Source organism: Rutilus rutilus (genome assembly GCF_951802725.1).
Source record: "Rutilus rutilus genome assembly, chromosome: 14".
Classification (NCBI taxonomy): Eukaryota; Metazoa; Chordata; class Actinopteri; order Cypriniformes; family Leuciscidae; genus Rutilus; species Rutilus rutilus.
Genome location: NC_140219.1, coordinates 10,986,956 through 11,008,782, shown reverse-complemented (window position 1 = coordinate 11,008,782; position 21,827 = coordinate 10,986,956). Strand labels below are relative to the sequence as shown.

At 37.9% G+C, this 21,827-nt stretch overlaps 4 protein-coding genes across 9 annotated transcripts in view; 1 reads left to right on the top strand and 3 right to left on the bottom strand.

Annotated features, from left to right (window-relative positions):
- anxa5a (annexin A5a) lies at positions 1 to 6,247 on the top strand. Its single transcript, XM_084431315.1, has 13 exons — positions 1 to 84; positions 252 to 286; positions 1,780 to 1,864; positions 2,045 to 2,139; positions 2,570 to 2,683; positions 2,813 to 2,903; positions 3,308 to 3,387; positions 3,875 to 3,925; positions 4,429 to 4,522; positions 4,615 to 4,710; positions 5,116 to 5,174; positions 5,390 to 5,512; positions 5,908 to 6,247. Exons 2-13 carry the CDS (start codon positions 284 to 286, stop codon positions 5,965 to 5,967), a joined length of 951 nt encoding a protein of 316 aa, XP_084287441.1. The 5' UTR covers positions 1 to 84; positions 252 to 283; the 3' UTR covers positions 5,968 to 6,247.
- A 3,261-nt stretch (positions 6,248 to 9,508) lies between these two features.
- fgfbp1a (fibroblast growth factor binding protein 1a) lies at positions 9,509 to 10,332 on the bottom strand. The gene has a single exon (XM_084429496.1). The coding sequence runs from the start codon at positions 10,220 to 10,222 to the stop codon at positions 9,620 to 9,622; it is 603 nt and encodes a 200-aa protein (XP_084285622.1). The 5' UTR covers positions 10,223 to 10,332; the 3' UTR covers positions 9,509 to 9,619.
- A 1,143-nt stretch (positions 10,333 to 11,475) lies between these two features.
- Positions 11,476 to 13,126, bottom strand: fgfbp2a (fibroblast growth factor binding protein 2a). The gene is made up of 2 exons (XM_084429482.1): positions 12,102 to 13,126; positions 11,476 to 12,011 (listed from the first exon to the last, which is right to left on the bottom strand). Exon 1 carries the CDS (start codon positions 12,778 to 12,780, stop codon positions 12,109 to 12,111), a length of 672 nt encoding a protein of 223 aa, XP_084285608.1. The 5' UTR covers positions 12,781 to 13,126; the 3' UTR covers positions 11,476 to 12,011; positions 12,102 to 12,108.
- A 3,152-nt stretch (positions 13,127 to 16,278) lies between these two features.
- Positions 16,279 to 21,827, bottom strand: part of prom1a (prominin 1a) — a 61,199-nt gene continuing 55,650 nt past the window's right edge. For 3 of the 6 annotated variants that reach the window (XM_084430294.1, XM_084430297.1, XM_084430295.1), the window contains 5 exons: positions 21,224 to 21,339; positions 20,614 to 20,637; positions 19,243 to 19,349; positions 18,677 to 18,711; positions 16,279 to 17,739 (listed from right to left, as the gene is read on the bottom strand). In XM_084430294.1, the coding sequence (XP_084286420.1) occupies positions 19,280 to 19,349; positions 20,614 to 20,637; positions 21,224 to 21,339 (210 nt within the window). In that variant the 3' untranslated portion in view covers positions 16,279 to 17,739; positions 18,677 to 18,711; positions 19,243 to 19,279. The remainder of the gene's footprint in view (positions 17,740 to 18,676; positions 18,712 to 19,242; positions 19,350 to 20,613; positions 20,638 to 21,223; positions 21,340 to 21,827) is intronic. The other 3 variants (XM_084430296.1, XM_084430298.1, XM_084430299.1) reach the window with 2 other exon arrangements.

The following is a 21,827-nucleotide window of genomic DNA, read 5'->3' as shown; positions in this document are numbered from 1 at the left end:
GTCTTACATCCAGCTACAACTCCCTCGCTGTTGACGCGCCAGAAGTCTGACCTCTCGCGCACAGGTGACAGAATACATCAACAGGTACGTTCGCTGTCCTGAATAGATAACGTACTGTAATTTATGTTATTTATGTAGCGTCTTACAGTCATTTAGCTATAGAACTGTCGATTAATTTCACATTAGTTTCCATAAATACTGAATTGGTCTGATAAAGATAAAGTTTCCTATAGCCTACTGTTTCTTTTCAGAACTTCACATTGTGCTTCCTGTACCTGCACAAATGGTAAGTGATGAGTTGCATTTGTATAATTTTGCGTTTGTATTAACATTAACATTTTAAATGATTTAGAAACATGAGTTTTATCAGGCTCATTTTAGGACTTGGTCTTGTGTTGTTTTGCCTGTTTAACTCTGGTCTTATATGTTTGTTATAGTTTTTATCGGTTGAACATTAAGTAGCATATACAAAAACAAGTAGTATAATGACTGTGATAATCATTAGTGTCATCAAAATATAGAAAAAAGGCTGAAATGTGATTGTTTTTCATGTAGCTTACATTAATACCCTTAAATAAGGATCCATGAGTTAAGTTATTAGATCCATGTTGGCATGGATGGTGATGGATGATTGGATTACAGCAGATGAGACCATGAGGAAACCCACTGAATAGGTCACTGTAGCTTTATCATTCCACTCCTGCCAGAACCAAGTAAACCCCCATATACTGTAGTACAAGGATTAGTAATGCTTGGGCTGGCATATCATGTGTTGTTTCTTAAAACTTTAATGCTATGACACAGGCATTTTTACAAGATGAAATGATTCTAAGACATAATCCTACTTGTGCTTTCTTAGCACTTCATTATAGAAAGCATGGGAGCAAGGAAAGATTAAAGCTACTGCTTTTGGTATCGAATTGGACTGAAGGTCTCAGGGTTAACTGATCCCTAACCTTCCACCTGAACTTGAACCCTAAACCCAAACCCTATACCTTATCTCATCCTTCACCACAGCACTATCATTAACCTGAGCCACAGTCCTGGTCTATCTTTAATCAGTCGTGTATGGATTACAGACACTCAGTGTGTATATGTTGTTTACAGAGCTTTTAAATGGCTACCAGAAAGATTACAATCACAACTGTGGATTTGGTTGCTTCCAGCCTTTGAAAGGTCATCTAGAGACCGAGAGCACATTTATCGCATACAGTTTAGAGAATTATTGGTTCACATCGCTTGTCTGCTATTTGGTTGATATTCAGTATTTCCATAGGATAATGATGAACAACATGAGGCATTGCATGCAGGTTTAATAATGAGGTTGATGTTTTTCATTTTCTCAAACACCTGCGCTGGCTAATCCATTCAGAACTCACCCGCTCCAGATGTCATCAGATGTTTTTTATTGTCTTGAATTATGTAGCTTAATTATTTTCGTTTGACATTTTCCTATTTAGCCACAGTAATAATAACAAAACCCTGCAAATACCAAACCTGACTTTCTGCTTTTGTTTCAATTTAAAAAATATTTTGCTCTGCAAACTTTAAAAACTTGCTGTCTTTTCTAATGTGAGTTCATATTTGACAACCAGCAAGGGCTGCAAATAATTTATGATACTCAGTATATTCAAATAATATTTGTAGTTAACCTGACACATTATGCAGTTTAGTTGTGAAGAACAGAATGACGCCAATCTCCATTAATATTATATACTGGTATTATAATTTTTTTTTTTTTTGTGGAATACATTCATTTTGGTTTTGTATTTTCTGCAGGCAACCCGAGGCAGTGTGAAACCCTTTGTGAACTTCAACGCAAAGCATGATGCAGACGTTTTACGCAAGGCCATGAAAGGAATTGGTGAGTTAAACAAATCAGACCTTTTACACACTAGAGAGTTCACCATTTTTTTGATGTAGGTGGTTTTTCCTGCTGATTTTGAATGGGCAGTGGACAGAATTAAACCATCTTAAGCTCACACCTACACAATATCTCACTCTTGTCCTCTTGTCTAAGCTGGTGTGGATGCTTTGTTTTCAGGCACTGATGAAGATACCATCCTCATGTTAGTGGCAGCTCGCAGTAATGACCAGCGACAGGAAATAAAAGCAGCCTATAAGAAAGCTCATGGCAAGGTGAGTGAGTGTATTACATTATTATCTTGTGCCAGACCAGAAATAATCAATTTTCTGAATCTAATTATGTGTCTTTTAACTCTATACATTCGTATACATAAAGTATCCATTCGGAAAGTAGGTTTAAAATGATAACACAATAGAAATGATGTTCAAAATGAAGACAAAATGTATTCAAACATGATTGTTGTTCCATCCAATTGCTTAGGTATCAATCTGCTGTGCATCAATAGCAGTACATCTAGATTACTTTTTTCTTTTTGACACACCCATTTATTGATGGTGATATAATTCAGTGCTGACATGAACATCTAAAGTGATGTTAAAATGCTAATGAGCTTCGCATCATCAGTTTTATGGGGATTATATGTTCTTCTGTTTCATGGTTCATGTCCTCTCTTTATTTCTCTCATGTTGTCCCTTTCTACAGGATCTAGGGAAAGACTTAAAATCTGAGCTTGGAGGGAAGCTAGAGGATCTCATTGTGGCCCTCATGGCTCCACCCGCAATATATGATGCAAATGAACTCCGTAAGGCCATCAAGGTGGTATTAAATCAGAAAAAGAAAAAAAGAAAGAATAACAAACAAATTGTTATGAAAATGCTTTCCCATTATGATACACTTGAGCTGATTGGTTATCTTTTTATTATTATTATTATTATTTTCTTACAGGGAGTAGGTACTGAGGACAAAGTTTTAATTGAAATTTTGGCATCCAGGACATGTGATGAGATAAAAGAAATCAGCAAAGCTTACAAGAAAGGTAATATTCATTGTGCAGGCACAGGTTTAGGCTGAATTTAAAATATCTCACCATTGCAAGGTTGATGCATGACCACGCTCATTTATATTTAGTTTGGACACTCAAAATAATTCAATTTTTGTAAATGTCCATTGTAAGCTGTGGGTTTCCCTTACCCAAAGATGCCTTATTGTCTGTATTGCAAACAAACAGGAAACCAAACAAACAAATATGGAGCACAGTAAGGTGAGGGAATGTACGAAACCCATCTGATCTGATGATATTTGAGAGGACTTGATCATAATTACTGCAGGGCATCACTGTTACAAGTGATCGCTTCCAATTATACTCAGTTCAGACCAATTGTCAGCAATTGAGATAAGTGTGAACTGTCAATAGACCCTGTCTCATGTGTCTTGACCTAGAACATGGAGCCAAGCTGGAAAAAGACATTATGGGTGATACGTCAGGACATTACCAGAGGATGCTGGTGATCCTTGTACAGGTAAATAAACCCCCAGTGGGTTCTCAGTTTAAAAGAAAATTGAATAGAGAGGCTAATGTTAAGTGTTAAGCAGTAGGATGGTACGTTCTCTAGACAGAATATATATGATAATTTCCATTATTTCCAATCAATATATCATTATCAAGAGCCTTAATAAAATTACTTATACTGTGATGTATGATTTTGGTCATCGTCTTGAATAGGATCAGAGATAAGAGGGGAAGATACTAAAAAAGGTAAAGAAATGAAACCGAGCAGCTTCCTCTTGGAATGATAACATGAGCACCCGTGAAGTCATCCTTAAGTAATTAAAACAGCTCTTGAGAAGATTAAATGGTTCTCAGGGGTAAAGTGTAGGTAATTCAATATCAGAGTTTAACAGGTTCGGGGAAATTCCACACCCCGTCCCAGCATAAGTGGTGGTGGAGGAGGGCTGATGTTTCTCTGATGTTCTCTCACCTTGGTTATGTTTCTCTTCCTATAACAGGCAAACAGGGATGAGGGAGTGGATGAGAGCAGAGTGGAAAAAGATGCCAAGGTACAGTTCAGAACAGTCTACTTTTACTATACCTCGTGTCATTCCAAACCTGTATGACAAAATAAAGAAAATACATGTTCATTTTTTGGGAGACACAATTTTGTGATTTTACTCACTCTCATAGGCAGAATATCCAAGCTTCTGTTTCCTTTCAAAGTGGATGGTGATTTATACAGTCAAGCTCCAAAAAAAATATGACATATGACTTATTCACTATATTTCAAGTCTTCTGAAACCATACAATAGCTTTGTCTGAGCTTGTATGGTGCTTTTTTATCGCTTTTATTAAACTGAACACATGCTTGGACTTTGTGCCTAGCAACTTTTGTGTTTCACAAAATTAAGTTTTGGATCTATTGTTATAAATTGTGCCCAGTGGTATTTGATGAATCATTATCTATGATGACATAATGGTATGTTGCGTATGTATGTTGATGTAAAAAAGACGTAACCAGATCCTCAGGTTTAAGTTGCGAAGTGTTTGTTTGTTGATCGTATTTCAGGAGCTGTTTGCTGCCGGAGAGGAGAAATTCGGCACGGACGAGGATAAGTTCATCAACATACTTGGCAATAGGAGTGCAGAACACCTGAGAAAAGGTGCGCGTTTGTATATGTGTGTTTAAAGCCTTTTGATGCATTCAGAATGGCCTTGAGGGGCCATCCTAATGGCTTTGGTGTTCTTGTTTCAGTGTTTGATGCCTACAAAAAGATTGCCGGCTGTGACATTGAAGAGAGCTTAAAAGATGAGTGCACTGGGAACCTGGAAGCACTGCTGCTGGCTGTGGGTATGAAAATTCCTGCAGTGTGGCTATACGTACAGGATTAAGATAACCTTAATTTGGTATTTGGATGGACTGAACATAACTCTACAATGAATACAATCTGGTAAAACAGATTTAATTGCTAGAATAAAAAGGCAAACTATAATGATCAAAAGATCCAAGAAAATGCAAAGGAAAGTAAGTTGTCAAAGTTGACTTTTTTTTTTACTGATAATGTTGCTCTTTATGAAGGGGATTCATTTGGAGACAAGCTAATAAAGGTGCTTTTATGGTCACTATTAACTGTAGTTGCATGACAAGAGCTGCATAACTAAAAACAGCATACAGGTTAAGAACAACATGTGGATGAGTAAAACCCTTTTAACTGAAATTGAAAACTGATTTTTTTTCCTCTCTCTCTCCATTCAGTTAAGTGTGCAAAAAGCGTGCCTGCTTATTTTGCTGAAACCCTTCGAGAGTCAATGCGGGTATGATGAAGGCTTATTTCCATGAGATTCTCATCAGTTTTCTCCCCTCTGACAATCATGAACTGGATCATTTGCTGCTCATTTTGGATTATTAAATGCTGACACTTCAAGTGGCAAAATAAAAACAACTTGTGGCCTGCTTAGTAAATGAATGTGTTGATGTGAATGATAACGAAACAGCAGATTTCACACAAAATTGGTTTGTTTATTTACAGCGTGCCGGCACTGATGATGAGACTCTCATAAGGATCATGGTGTCAAGGAGTGAGCGAGATATGCTGGACATCAGAGCGATATACAAGAAGAAGTATGGAGAATCACTCTACAGCACCATACAGGCAAGTTTATGTGCACGCACACACACACACACACACACACACACACACATATATATATATATATATATATATATATATATATAAATATACATATATATATATATATATATATATATATAAATATACATATATATATATATATATACACACACACACACACACACACATTAGGTTTTGGTATCCTTGTGGGGACATTTGGTCCTCACAATGTACGTTAAACAAGTACACACACACACACACACACACACACACACACACACACACACACACACACACACACACACACACACACACACACACACACACACACACACACACACACACACACACACACACACTCATTCTCTCTCTCTCAGACAGAGAAATCTTAGCATGGCTTTTGTACATGTTTTTAGGAAGACTCTGACGGAGATTACCAGAAGGCCCTGCTCTACCTGTGTGGTGGTAATGATTAGAAATAGTTTTAACACAAATAATTTTGTGCTTATTCATGTCAGTTTAAGTCCTTATCTGATCTTCAGCTTTCTCATGTACACTTTCTCATTTGTGTTTATCTTTACATATTTTATGTTTTATGGTTTGAGAATAAGTAGTGTCAGCATTGGAGAATAGGAGGTTATTTGATGGTTTTGATGTGATGTTTGGTGTATTGATTCTTTAACAGAATTAGGTGGTTTAGCTTGAATCATTGTTTCAAAATAGAGACTATGAAAATAAAATGTAATGGACTATATTAATGTTTTTTAAATTCTTATGCAGTTCCTCATTTTTTTTCACTTGCTCAAAATAATACTTTTTAAATCAAATAATTGTCAGTAGATGGCAGTATTGTTTTACAAATACTTTCTGGTTTACTCTGCCTATTTTGACTTATCAAGTGCAGTTTTTCTTCTTAATAAAAGCGCTTGAGATGATTTCCTCGCACATACATGTTAACGTTGTAAAATAATTTCTACTCAAGCTTAAATGCATTTACAGTACTTAATTCACACATTAAAAACTGCAGAAGTGATGCTGATAAGTAAGGGAGTTGACACTAGACAAGATAATACTTCAATAAATTCTCCTTCAACGAGAACACAAAAAAGTCCCATTTATCTATTTAATGCAATGACAAAGTCCCCGATAACAATGATGTGACAAGCAGATCCTGAAACATACACTGCTGTTCAAAAGTTTGGTGTCAGTAAGATTTATTCAGCAATGTCTTTCAAACAAACGCTGTTCTTGGGAATTTTCTATTAATCAATGAATCCTGAAAAAAGTTATTGCGGTTTCCACAAAAGAATTAAGCAGCAAAACTGCAGCAAATCAGCATATTAGAATGATTTCTGAAGGATCATGTAACTCTGAAGACTGGAGTAATGATGTTGAAAATTCAGCTTGGACATCACAGGAATAAACTACATTTTAAAATGTATTAAAATAAAAGCATATAAAACAAAGTTATTTTAAATTGAAATAATATTTCACAATATGGCTGTATTTTATTTTTGCTCAAATAAATGCAGCCTTTCTGAGCATAAGATACTTATTTCAAAAGCAAAACTTTTGAACAGTATAGTGTAAATGACAGAAAACTCACACAGTTCCTACAAAACTTTATAACTTATAGAGAATTTATAAAATTGATATGTATATATCCATCCCCCACCTGTATATATTATACATGGGTGAATTATATGCTAGTGAACACTTTTGTTTCATACTGTAATCTCAACACAAAATATGATAGATTTGATTCTGTGGTTTCAAAAATTATTTCTCCAAATTAAATTTTCAAATGCTCCACACTGCTCATTTTGTAGTGAGTAGGTTTGGAAAATTGAAAGGATTTTTCACCTAAAATAAAACTAAACTATTCTGCTTCATAGATAATCACTGGCACTTGATTTTGCTGTTAGATATTGTGTGCTTCCTCAGATTTTATTTTACTTCAGCAAAGACTGAAAACTTCCATACACAACCTGATAATAAAATGATTCTTTAAGTATTGGGAGAAGATGGAATTAATAGTTATGGTGCCTGTTATTAAGTGTTTATTGGTGGTGTAATCAAAATCTTTCCTCCAGTCATTGTAACTAATGATTTTACTTGTTTTCCCAAATATTACACTTGTTGACTCTAGACTGAAATACATATGTACTGCAGTATGAGTTACAAAGATGTTGAGACTCTTATAAGATCACATTGTTTTATTATGTGTGGTATGTGGATTGTGTGTGTGTGTGCAGATAACAAGCTCTAAATCGCTTTACTAAATCCCAACACTGGCACTCTCAGCACAAAGCCCTTAATTTCACTATTTCCAAGATGGAATTTATTAAGGTCATTATTTGAACCAATCAGAGTTCAGAATGTCAGGGTGTGAGATCAGGCCACCTCAGTCCACATGGAAACCATTCATGAAGCCCCACCCCACAGGAGCCACCAGGAAGTAAAGGATCCCCTTGAGAGGTAACATGAGAGCAGTGTTTGAATTAATCACAGTGGGAGATGAAAGCATGAAGAATATTAAGTGACAATTTGGCATCACACACACAAGTAAACACCACACCTTCATTAATAGATGAACAGATAAATATTTGATAGTTGGTTCTATTAAACATGCCATTGTTTCAAAGAGCTGAAATCTAAACAATGGTCATTCTTTTATTCTAAAATCACGCAACACAGTATTTATCTTGGAACCTTATGAGCAAATTAATTCTTCATGTGAATACCTGTCGAAAGCTTATCCTTGGGCAAAATAATGCGGTTTTGGGCGCAGTCATGTTCCACTAGATTTTCCCATTGCTGTAATCACATTTCCAGAAATGTTCCTTATCGATGCTTTCTTTAAATGACACGATGAAAAAGTCAGCAAACAGCGATGTTGTTTTTGGAAAGGAGAGGCCACAACATATGTGAGTCTGTTTAATGTCATAACCATAGGCTGTTATGGCTACCAGAAACCCACAAGATGCTAAAATCAGTTTTGCGTGCTTGAGCGTTTTGGTTCATGACAAACCAACGTATTGTAGAAAGAGCCGCCGCATCCTAGAATATGTTTATATCTGAAGCTTCAAAACAGTAATTGACTGCTTTCAGAACATGTTCAAACTCTTCATGATTCCGAGAATTTTCGTCATTCGTAAGAAACAGTGAAACTGTAAAAGCAAATTGTAATACAACATCAAAATGAAAGACTTCCAGTTGCAATAAAGGTATGCCAAATGGGGTGGATAAAAAAAAGCAAAAAAAAAAAAAGCAAAAAAAAAGAAGCACATATTGACTTTGTTTATTGATCAAGTTATCTTGACATTTCTCCAGCTCTGAACATGGAGTTAACATGGGCTCTTTTCTGGAATTACTTCAGAATATTGGTGTATTGTGGCCTCAAAATTGAGGAATTGAGGAATAATAGTTTCTAAGACTTTATGTAATGACTAGTATGAAAGAAGCACATGGCTTTAACTGGAATGCAAGGATCACTGTTGGAGTAATTAATCTGGGTTTAAACAGGAGATCTAAAGTTATTCATTGTTTCTACTTAAGAGTACATGTAAGAAGAACAAACAGCCACTCTTCACCTGAGCTAAAGCTACAGCTGAAACGATAGGAAAAGGATCTTTCTGGGTCAAAGTAATAAGAGCAAAGTAATAAGGTCCACACTTGCCAGTTAAACACAAATAACCAAATTTAGTATGAATTCTGCCTCTATTACACTGGTTTTTCATATAATGGTGGGGACTATTGAAATCTAATGTTTCTAATTTTTGTAGTTACATTTAATAGCCAACATTTTTTTTTTTCTTGTGGAGCTGTGATATTTATTTGAACCATGGTGTAGCCTACTCTAGCTTTTGGATTAATGTGTTTTGTATGATGGGCATATGGTTTACATAATGGAATTAATTTAACCTTACAAGTGACTTATGAGTGCAGAAATGACACAACATGAAAAATACAAGTGTAAACAAAAAATCAGAAAAGGTCATTTTTTATTCCCTATAGTAAGACAAAACATTTTATAGAAGAACTGATTTCGAGAAACCTTTACATAAATGTACATTTATAATCTATAGGCTATATCAATGGAATATAAAAAAGTTTTTTCAAAGTCAATCATGAGCATTCATCATTCTCAAGCATCAAGAAGAGAAATGTACATAGTGAAGACCAGGAGCTGCTGCAGTATTCCTCGGCCACTTTCAGTCTCTCGATCCGGTCAGGACAGTGATTGTTCCCCGCGGGCGACGGTAACGGGACCATGGAAGAGGGACGCGTGCCCTTCAGTCTGAAGTGCGCGTCCGCGGGCGCGCTCCTGCACATACCGGCTTTAACCATCGCCGTAGAGTCGCGACACAATCTCTTCTGCTTTTTCAGCGAGCGGCCGATCTGTTTCCAGTAGGCTATGGCATTGGATGCGTATTGCTGACATACGGTGGGCTCTGCTACATATTCGCAGCCGAAACTCTTTGCCCCCTTTTTGCAGGTGACTCCCAATACAAACGCATCACGCTCGCGCGCAGCGAGCCACGAGCACCGCGCTCCATCCTTCAGTGAGAATCTCCCTTTTAGGCCATTTTCATTCCGTTGACCTCTTCCCCTCCCATTCCCATCTGTCTGTGCTCTCCTCCCTCTATCTCTCAGGCTGTTCACCTGTACGAATTGTTGCAAGATACAGGCGAAACTCAGAACGAGAGCAATGTCTGTCACGCGCATCATGTCCTCATAGGAATTTATTGAAAAAAACTTAAAACGAAAACCGTACGTGGCATTTGTGGTCGCAGATGATTTTATAGAAAATAGATGAAATCATTTGGTATAATAATGCACGAGAGCAGCGAAATGTTTAGCACCTGCAGTTTCTTTGTGTGGTATTTATAGAGCATCTCGCGCACGCACCTCCCTCTTCACTCCATATTCTTGCCTCGTGTCTTATTCTGGAAGATATTAATTTGGCAAGCTGTAGCATTGATAAGTCCAGTAGCGGCTCCAGGGGTGCTAAGGGGGGGGGGGGCTTAACAGTTCAAAGGCGGTGCTAAGAATAAACAATCCCTAATGAAAAAAGTATACTTTATTGTATTTAAAATGTATTCCCCTTTTCAATAGTACATTGCAAATATACTAACAAAAAAAAAATGGTATTATCTTTAAATATATTAAAAGTATATTAGCATCATGCTTTTACCTATTTTATATAGATATATTTTAGAAAAATATACTTGAAGTGAAAATTCTGTTTATTTGCACTTAAAATATATATTTTAGGTATATTTTAACTGTGTGATGAAAATGATCAATGTAACAATGCATTGAAGTATACTTTCAAAATACGTTATAGTAGACTTCAACGGCTACATATACAATAGTATAGCTAAGTAATATTTGTTTATTAATGTGCATTTGTTATTGAAGACAAAGTGTGCAATTTGTAGTATTTGGAATTTAAGCCAAAGGTATCATAGAGCATAGCCTATATTTTTACTCAAATATAATACACTTATGGTATTTTGCTTGTATGTTTTATTGAACTGACTCATAACCCTAACCCCTAACCCTCCTCCCATTAAAACCATTGTAGGCACATTTACAACATTTATTACGAGACCAACTTGGACCGATTCAGTCCCATTCGTCAAAGAATCATTCAGACCCGTGAACCGGTTCAACTGATTCATTAAAAGATCCGACTCAAATGAACGATTCGCTAACGAATCAAACATAATACTCTCATTTTTTATTCTAAACAGTGATATTAAAACATATAGCCTAGCATATAACTGTAGAAAGTATTTTGGTGGAAACTATGGTAACAACAGCATATAACTGTAGAAAGTATTTTGGTGGAAACTATGGTAACATTTTGTATGGTAAATAAATCCAGCCCTGTAGCCTATTTTTCAGGTACGGAGCCTTTCATACACAAAAGCGCCATCTGCTGTCACGCTCATGTAAATTACTGCCACACAAAAAGCCAAGGTAAAGAGCCCAAATTTAATCAGAACATACACAAAAACATGTATAGCCTACACTTGAGTATTACCTACATCACTATAAAAATGCAGTAGACAGAGACATATCCATGTACATTATGAGTTTTCACATTGATATATTACAGTCTGAAGTGACCTGTGGTTCCAATTTTCAGAAATGCTGACCCATATTTGGTCAGCAGTCATAAATAGGCCCTACATAACATAGCAAGGATTAATACACATATAGTATTCAGTACACATGATAAGATGAAGTTCTTCATTATACAGTTTATGGATTGGAAAACAACATCAGTATAGCATCAGTTGGCAGCATTATGCTCAACAGCCAAATTCATTGCCATCTTTGTAATCCTGTCTATTCTGATACATTGTGCATTAGAGTCTGTACATTTGCAAACATATAAGAATATATTGTAGAGAATGGTGTCTCATTTGTCTCTGTCAGTCCGAAACCTTCACGTTAGACATTCAGAGTCATCTTGAATGGGGTTTGTTGTCTGCAGAAATGTGAGTGACTGTAGAGAGGACACACACTTTTTTAGAGACAGTTTTCAGATTTACAGTAACTCATATTGTTTTTGGTAATAAAAAAAAAGAAGTCCTACCTTGTCCTTAATTTCTGAACCACCCAATGAGCCAGGAGCACGCACCATGAAAGGAGCGCCAGCAGTAGTCCTGAGCAAGTTTCTTGGCCTCACTCATGGGTACCTGCGTAGTTGGTTGTGGCACAGTTGGTTTAGGTGTAATAACTTTCCTCTGAGTGTTGGGCTCTCGTCGTCTTTGTTGTGGTTTCATCTGCTTGGTTCTGACAGGGGTTGGTCTGTAGGGCCTGTCCTCTGGCATGGCGTCTGCTGAGGATGCAGTTTCGAAGACCATCTGGGCCTCGTCGGATGCTTTCTTGCACATCTGAGGCCTTAATACACTTTTGCCCTGGCAAGCATTCGGCAGCTTGCGGAGGTCCCACATGATCTGCTTGAAATAATGCTGGGGATTTTTGTTGTAAGAGAGGCAGACCTCAGGCTTGCCCTGGTACTCGCACCAGTACGAACGCTCCAGGCCCTGGCAAGAGATGCGGAGCTTTGTCAGATCCCCATGTGGTATCACGCTCAAGTAGCATTCATCTTTGGTGCCTTTGGTAAGAAACTCAATCACATCATCCCAAATGTCCCTCCTGCCTCTTGGTTTATCATTGTCGCGACCCTGTGATTGAGTGAGAACTGCCTGGAGGCAGCATGTCAGCAGGAGCGTGCTTGTGATTGTCCACATGTTGTGAGTCGCTGACATTGGTGGAGAGACTTCTGACTCCACTATTTAAAGGCTTTGGTTGCCCCACATGTTGGCTTCTCGCCTGGGGTGTGTATTGTTGGCATGGCTGCCTGGCAAATGTCAATGAAAAGCAGGCACACATATGTTACCAATTGAGAAAAATGCTCAGACACAATAAGTGACAAAGAGGGCAGCCATTTACACACCCAATTCTGGAACTTTCTCCGCATTTGTTGCGTAATTCTCAATACACCACAACTATATTCGTTTTCCAGTCATGTTTTGTGATTGTGTTTTTGTTTATGATGTTGGGAATCTGTCCATGCTCTCCATCAAGAAAACTTATTCTTGGGTTATGTGAGTACTTAAAGGTGCCTTATGTAAAAATTGAGGTAAAAATATCCAAAAAATGAGCTACATGCATCAAAAGAATGAGAAGAAATAAGGGTGATGATGTCATTAAAAAAATGTCAAGTTATAGTGCTGCAGAGATATCAACCTCAATTAGCATTAGCATTAATAGCCACGGCCCGACAGGTGTCGTAATACCAGTTTCGGCCATGGGAGGCGGTATGCCGGCAACATAACCACCAGCCAAACATGCAATACACGAATAACTCGCACGGCTTGTGGGCGTACTTGAACCTGATGTCAATCGTGTGGAAAGTAGCCTACTGCCCACTACTACATTCAAATAAAATATGATAAAAAAGGAACAGAACCAGAGTAAACATTGGCACTGCTTTCCATCGCTGGAGACAACTAATGGACATGAAAAAAATGAGGTTTGACTTCGAACTTGCAACATTTCGTTTGGATTGGTAAGTAAGATGCTGTTAGTATTTCGTTAGAAGTTTGTTTTATATGTTTGTGTAGATTTTCGGGAAGTTATAACATAGAAATGTATCGAAGGCTGTTCGATAAACGTATATAACGTTCATAAATACAGTATTGTAATATAGTACACATAGCACAATCTCTATTGCTCTTTTTTTCTTGCCAACTACGTGACCTATATTATGTTTATTAAATGGCTTTCCTGAGGTAAATCTGACATAATTGTTCTCCAGCTGTGTTATTGACCTCTTCACGATGATAAAAAACACTGATTGGTCGATATTATGTATGAGGAATACATTTTGGTAAGTTGTAGCCTAACGTTACTGTATCTTTCAGTGTTCGTGATTTTTTTACTATTAGCTAGTAGAGATGATCGGTTCACATGCGCTAGGGATCTGTCGTGTAACATTTACAAGCGCCAAAACGGTATTTAATTGACAGAATCTGAGAGCTGAGATTTTTTTATATCATAACTAACCTGCTCTGTCTAGTCTGTCGGTCTCCGTGTCCTCTTTGCTTCGCGATTTTTCTGTGCGTGAGAAAATTGATGTGTGGGGTGAGAGCGTGTGAAAAGTGTTTGCGTGTGTCTCACGGTGAATGCGTGAGAGTTGGAAGCTCTGGTTATGTTGGCGCTAGCTTGGTCAACATCAGCGAATGCTGTCTGTCAAATTAATGTAATTCAAACTAACAATAAAAATGTAATATGAACAAAACGAATATGAACATATTCACTGGTAAAGGTGAAGGGGAGTAGCTTGAAGATATTCATACTCTAGAGTAGACCAACTCACTTTTTGGAGGTATACTGCCCCCATCTGGTATGGAATGTGGAGTATGAATTTATTTATTTTTACATAAGGCACCTTTAAAAAATAACAGTTTAGTGGACTTCATTGCAAGACTGTATGCCAGTCAAGTTGGCTCAAATGTGATAAAATGTGATCTGTTTCTGTCACTAAACTATTGAAGCCTTCCGGCCCACTTTAACCCCTGTTCACTAGTGAAATGTCACCATGGGCTGCCATTCAAATTTAATACTTTGGTGTCCGTGCCGGAGACGGTGGTGTCCTTTCCGGAGACGGTCCGTGCCGGAGACATTGGTGTCCGTTCCGGAGATGGTGGTGTCCTTTCCGTAGACGGTGGTGTCCGTTCCGGTGTCCATGCTGGAGACGTTGGTATCCGTGCCGGAGAGGTTGGTGTCCGTTCCGGAACCGGTGGTGTCCGTGCTCATGCCGGTGCCCATGCCGGAGACGGTGGTGTCCTTGCCGGATACATTAGTGTCTGTGCCGGAGACGGTGGTGTCCGTGCCGGATACATTAGTGTCTGTGCCGGAGACGGTGGTGTCCGTGCCGGAGACATTAGTGTCCGTGCCGGAGACGGTGGTGTCCGTGCCGGAGACGGTGGTGTCCGTGCCGGATACATTAGTGTCTGTGCCGGAGACGGTGGTGTCCGTGCCGGAGACATTAGTGTCCGTGCCGGAGACGGTGGTGTCCGTGCCGGAGACATTAGTGTCCGTTCCGGAGCCGATGGTGTCCGTGCCGGAGACGTTGGTGTCCGTGCTCGTGCCGGTGTCCATGCCGGAGACGGTGGTGTAAAAAATAAAATTTTAGATATCTGTAATACTATTTTCCCTAAATAAAATGCTAATTCTTGATATCAACAATTGAATTTCAACTAGTAAAAACTATAATTCTTGATATCTGTAATTGTATTTTCACTAATCACTAGTGAAATGTCACTATAGGCTGCCATTCAAATTCAATTGTTGATATCAACAATTGATTTCTTACTAGTTGAAATTCCAATTTCACATATCATTTTAGATAGTTTTTATCACGCTGATTTAAGTTTGTGTTCGTTTTTTAAAATAAGTTTGGTCTTATTTAGTTATTTGATGCTATAAAAACGGGAATGTGACGTCATGATTGACAGCTGTGATTGACAGCTTCTCTAAATGAAGTCACTGAGGCTCCAACAGACTTTTTTGTGGATTTTCGGGAGGAGATTGGAGCTTCAACTTTAATTTCTACATGTCCATAACTGTTTATTTTACACAGTATTTTTTTTATCAACCGTTTCTGCGGGAGTGAGGGTGGGACCTTGATATCGCAGCTTTAGCCTACTTCCCGCGTTACTACTGCGCAGAATCAGGTCCCAAATCTGCGCAAGATGTCAGCGCCATATTAGGACTTTTCGCCATATACTTTTCACCAATGGAGTAGTACGGAGTGAAGGGGCGTCATCCATTTTTTTTTTACAGTCTATACTCTATGGTACAGATTGGAGATCGCTTGACGAAGAGCAAAACTCTCAAGCGCTCAGTCAGTGTTCTGCGATTGAAAATATATCTATGCTAAACTAATACTTGGCATCTAACACAAACACTGGCGAGTAAAATCTAAGAATTTATTATCCAATGGCTAGTGATAGACATTATTTAGTCGCCCAGTGTGAAATTTACTCGCATATGTGAACGATTTACTCGCATTTACAGAGAGTTGCATTCTAGGCTTTGTAAGCTATAAGTTCACCTCTTGAGAAACAGTCTGTTTACAAATAGAAGTACTTCCCTTGTTTTTATTTTAAAACCTCTCCCTTTATTCTTGTAACCAATCTTATTGTAACTCAATTTGAATGCTATGTGGTTGAATTTGGAATTTACAACACCAGAGAATGTTATTTTCATCTGAAATTTTATTCACAATATTTTACAGTTTTAGCCAGCCTAACCACAAGGACTTACAAACCAACGGCACTGACAACCAGGCCCACCACAACTAAACATCTTCGAGCAAGCTTGAACACCAAGTATGCGCATGCTACGTGTGGTATGGCAAAAGAGTGAGTCTGTGAGGTGAAGGGACCTTTCTGGGTATAAATCAAGTACAACATTTTACCTGAGGCCCTGATAACACTGTCATATACACAATGTGTGAATGATCTGAGCAACAATATGTAGCACCTGACATAATGTCTCTAACATTAAACAGCTGAAATATTTGGTGGAGTAATTGTCAATGACTATGACAGCGTTAAATAGGCTCTGTAAAAGTCGTCGTAAAGGGGCTCTGTTCTCTTCCCTTGCTCTCGTACCAGCAAATGTCTCCGAGGTACATTCACTCGCTTTAAAGCTGACAATAAGTTCACATAATCAACATATGTCCACAAATATGGTTATATCAAGTAAACAAAAAGCCCTAAGACCTGAGACCTACAATGAAACAAGATTTGGTGTCAAAAAGCAATAAGCAGTAGTTTACAGTAATCCAACAATGTGTTGGAGAACAACTGTTAGTACAGTCAGCAAAATTAGCAACCGGAATATCATTAATAACTGTGAAATAAAGTACATAAAGCTACCACGATCTTTTAGTGATGTTACTAAAACCAAATTAATCATATCTTAAATTTCCAAGTACAAAAGAGAGCATAAACACACAGACATCTTAAATGGCTAACCAGAGATCAGTATCAAATGTGGTTTTGCATTCTCAGTCTCAATAATCCAGGTAAAACTAATCGAAGACCTTGCGACGTGGCATGGCTTACATGTACCACGAGCTAAAAATCTGAAAAGGCAACAATGCATTCACCCTTGAAATGGCTTGACGACATCTATCTGTACCGTATTAGCACTAGTTAGCACTTAGCATGTTTTCAAACACCTAAACACATTGTTTATGTGTAATATTTGTGGCTCATGGGTGGCTGGCTTGCTCTGTTCCAACAAAAATCCCTTCGGACTCTCCGCGGTCTCGACTTCAGTATGTTGAATTCTCCACAATGTTAAAAAGCACTATACACAGAAAAAGAACGCAGCATTGTTATGCCCGTCACATGTGATTTATGACTGTAAACAAAGACACATGTAGTAGTTAAAACAGCCATATACTTTGAAGCCTCTCTGACTGACAGGATGTGACATCAGAGAATAGCTCATTGAGGGGACAGTCCATAAGACTTGAATCATAAGGGAGCAAAATATCAAAACAACAGTAAGGACATTTCGATTAAAAACATCTTCTTGATCGATGTCATGGGCACATGGACAGCAGGTCCCAGCTTCAAGTAAATGAGTTTCCTTTTCTTAATGTCGTCTGTCTGAGCTGAGCTGAGCCTGCTGTTCACAGAGAGAGTCTGTGGTAAAGAAGAAATTCACAGTGAGAGCAAATCATTAGTCTTGTACAATGCATGCAGTGTTTTTGGTAGATTTTATACAAGCTTATTTATTCAGTTTAGTGCAGTGGTTCTCAACCACGGGACCGGGACCCCCGGAACGCGATCTCTACAGAGGGGAACACGGACTTGCGGTTCACTACTGACTATAGGGGGCCTCGAGATGATTTAAAATTAGACTAAACAAGCATTCAAATAACGAACTAAAAATCAAGATACATCTTATTTTAATTCATCCCCTCAACAACAGGTTTTTTTTCTTTTTCTTTTTTTCCTCCCAGCTAACAAACACACGTTCCAAGAACTTCCCCATTAAGTTATGTAAACGTTACATATGCAAACGAATGTTCTCTGAAGGTTCAAAACATACAGGTTTTAAATTTTTTGGTTATGTTAAAGAAACATTCTATTTTATCATTCTTCAAACATTACAGGAATGTAATTTTTGAATGTTCTTTAAACATTCTGAAACATGTAGTAACATTCAACTAAAACATTTCAGAAAAAAACGCTCCATGAATGATAAAATTATAAAGAAAATTTTTGTGCTAACGTTTTTGAACAAATGTTCTATTAATGTTACTGGAAGAATGTTTGAGAAGAACATTTGAGATAACCTTGCCAGAACATTAGCTAAAGTTCTGAGAATTTTCAGACCTGGTCATGTAATTTAATAAAATGGTATAATTCCGTGCGCATTTTTATAGAATATACATTTTTCTATTTTTTCATCAAATATTTTATCAGGTCGAAACTGCGAGTACAAATATTTTTTAAATCCTTATCCTTAATCCTCATCCAGTTAATCACAAACAACTGGAAAAATCAAGCGGGACAGTGTCAAAAAGGTTGAGAAGCACTGGTTTAATGTAAAACAAGGCCAATTTAAACAACTTACATTCCACAAAGGTTCAATTCCAGTTTCCAATAGCACTGTGAGAGTAAAGAAACAAATATTACAGAATTACACCTGCTGCGTAGTTGCACGATAAACGGCAAACAGTGATACGAATGAACCGGTGGACATGAGACGTGAGAGGGGAGATGAGATTTTAGACCAAAGTAAAGAAACAAAACACACAGTGAGCGCTGGCATCTATCTGTTTGCAGAGCCGTCAGGAATGTTTGAAGTCAAACATTGGCGGATCACAATGATACGGGCAAGTGGTTAGTGATGGACCCTAAAAAACACAATTCACACGAAGCTTGGCAGAACTGTCAGCAGTTATCCAGGCGGAATGCTTCTGAAGACGGAAAGAGAATGCAAAAACGAAACATGCTGTTGGTGTAATGACAGAAAATGACGCTCACTAGATGATACATAATCAAGAGTGAAAGGTTAGGAAACAAATCAAATAAATGCATACTGAAACGTCTATGTAATTAGTTGAACGGGAGGAAGATGAACATGCTTGTTAGAGAGGAAGAGCAAGTCCATTTGCTCTTATCTGCAGCTCCCAGTACCTTTATGTTGTTAAAAAACAGAGCGTCCTCCTCAGAGTCACCAGTCGGCATGGCGCGGGGGCGCAGAGGCCCGTGGGAATCGAGTCATAGTGTCATAGGTAGGGATGCTTGAGGCACAAAAGGAAAAACTGTCAGGGTCAGTGTATTAACATCCACACACAGCCCTTAGATGACCCCCATCATCTCTCCATCCATTTTAACCCATCATTCTTATAGAAGAGCAGGACAGGGCTTTCAAAATGACACATACAGCACTAGTACTAATAATTAAAGGTGCTTTAAGTGATTTTTGATTGGAATGTCACACATAAAATGTTTTTTTGTGCAGCAAATCAGCATATTAGAATGATTTCTGAAGGATCATGTGTCACTGAAGACTGATATATTATATATTAAAATATATTTCAAAAAGAAAATAGTTATTTGAAATTGTTTTATTATTTCACAATTTAATCAAAAACATAAAAAAAAAATCTCCCAGACCTCAAAAGTTTGAATGGCATGTATGTGTTTATGCTCTGTGTCATTCTAGCCCACCGTCCCGACCTCTGTTACATGCAATTAGTGATGAGTTAGAGAAAAAGACCATGCACAGCCATAGGTGAGAGACTCAAATTCGGCCAATCAATACATTCTGCAATGTCATGCATGTATTAATATAAATTCAAATATTAAATGCAAAACACAAATTCTACATCACTGCTATTGAGTTAGCCAGCATGCAAACACCACTGTCAAAATTAGACAAATGAAATATCCAACTCCTAGGTGCATGTTTGTGCAAAGGGCACTTTCAAATCACGCATGCATCAGACCTCTGACACCTCACTATAACCTCAATCGATTTGTACCTCCAATGCATGCAATTTATTAAGCGTGGATATGGTTCTGATTACCTTGCCATTACAGGGTTTTGGATACCTTCTAAATGTTCATTATAATAACCATTATTACCAATTTCCATACTGAAAAAAAACATTACATAGATAAAAAAATCAAACAAAACATGATGTGGCATGAGAGAAATGGCATGCGACTGACTATAAACAAGCTTCATTTTAAAACGGACTTGAAAAATTTACACGCAGTAGAGTATGAATCGGTATAAATTGCAATCGTATCTTGTAAAATGTACAGCAATTCTTTTGAAGTGTGCTCTTAAGGTTTCTGTTTTAACAGTCCTTCATGTTAAACAAGGGAGCTTCAAAGATAACACACCAACACAAACAGCGCCCTTCCCCGAAAAGGCATTCCAAGACTTAGAGCTTAAACCAGCACCATTAAGCAGAAAGTTTTATGTACAAAACAGGAAAGGGATGTCGTTTTAGCGGGAAAGTGGACAGCAAAATATAAGGGGGAAAAACAGCTTACGTTTTCATGGGAATTGTCTCAATGCTAAAAAGATACAAGACAAGCAAAAATGTTACAGAGGTGCACTGTAGTGGCATCACATGGATGTCAAAATGGACGTCTTTGGTCAAGACACTTGGTGACTTGTCAATCGCAATGATTTTTGACTGTAAACGTATGAATGCTCGACAAATGCTAAAACCAACACTGTTTGAACAATATATACAGGTAGTTCTCATAAAGTGCAAAGTGCTGGACAGAAAGACGAAGAATGAAGAAAGATGGAAATAGCAAGAATGGTTATCATAACGTGAAATGCCAAGTCCCAGAGACAGAGGAACTAGAAAGAACAGAGAAAAGTAACAGAAAAGAGAGAGAGAGGGAGAAAAAAATTACTAACTACTCTGAGGCAAACGAAAAGAAAAGAATGAGGCATTTGCACTTTCATATATTAATGCATATTATTCATTATACAACAGTTCGAGCCGGTCCTCTCATCTGACTGAACAACTGCCCTTTGGGTTTTCGTTAGCAGAGAAAAACAATATACAAAAGATCATTTGGTTTAAAGAACTGTAATCAGTGGGGTAATAAATAGCAACCACAAACTTGCTATATTTGGGATGCTTACTCGTCATAGACATCCTCTGTGTCCATTCTGCGGTAGAACTTGGCAAGCTTTATGGACAGGATAATGCTAGGGAGCAGAAACAGCGCGGAGCAGCCCAGTCCAAACCAGAACGTGTTCTGCAACAAATAAACACAAGATTACTTAAAGCCACCCAAAAACTGCACTCCGCTTAACCATAAATGACATGTTTGATCAACATACTCTCTGTGTGCTTATTTCTCCCGAAAAGTAGACTTCCAGCTTGGGAAGCTTTCTACATAAAGGGGCATTCACATTCCATCAGAGTGGGGGATCTGATGCAATGTCCAGCCATGCAAGATGTCGATAAAAGTTTAACTTTATACAAACGAGTAGCCAAAAGGATGCGCTGACTACCAACATGAGTAAAAATAAAAGAGAAACCAGCTAAAAAACAACCCACTGGCCCACAAGTACAAACTTGTTATTTGTTCTTGAAATTTGTACGAAGAAAATTCAGACAAAACCTTTATTTAGGGACATCCTCATCTTGTAAAATGACGTAAATAAAGTTTTTTTGTTGTTGTAAAAATGCAGTGGGTTTTCTGTTATGGGTTAGGGTGTGTTTTAGGGTTAGGTTGTAGTA

Bases quoted from the DNA above. Each gene is read 5' to 3' on its own strand.
- anxa5a (XM_084431315.1), top strand. The intron at 2,140-2,569 runs GTGAGTGAGTGT...CCCTTTCTACAG, and splicing joins ATAAGAAAGCTCATGGCAAG to GATCTAGGGAAAGACTTAAA. The intron at 5,175-5,389 runs GTATGATGAAGG...GTTTATTTACAG, and splicing joins CCCTTCGAGAGTCAATGCGG to CGTGCCGGCACTGATGATGA.
- fgfbp1a (XM_084429496.1), bottom strand. From the start codon at position 10,222: ATGATGCGCGTGACAGACATTGCTCTCGTTCTGAGTTTCGCCTGTATC.
- fgfbp2a (XM_084429482.1), bottom strand. From the start codon at position 12,780: ATGTCAGCGACTCACAACATGTGGACAATCACAAGCACGCTCCTGCTG.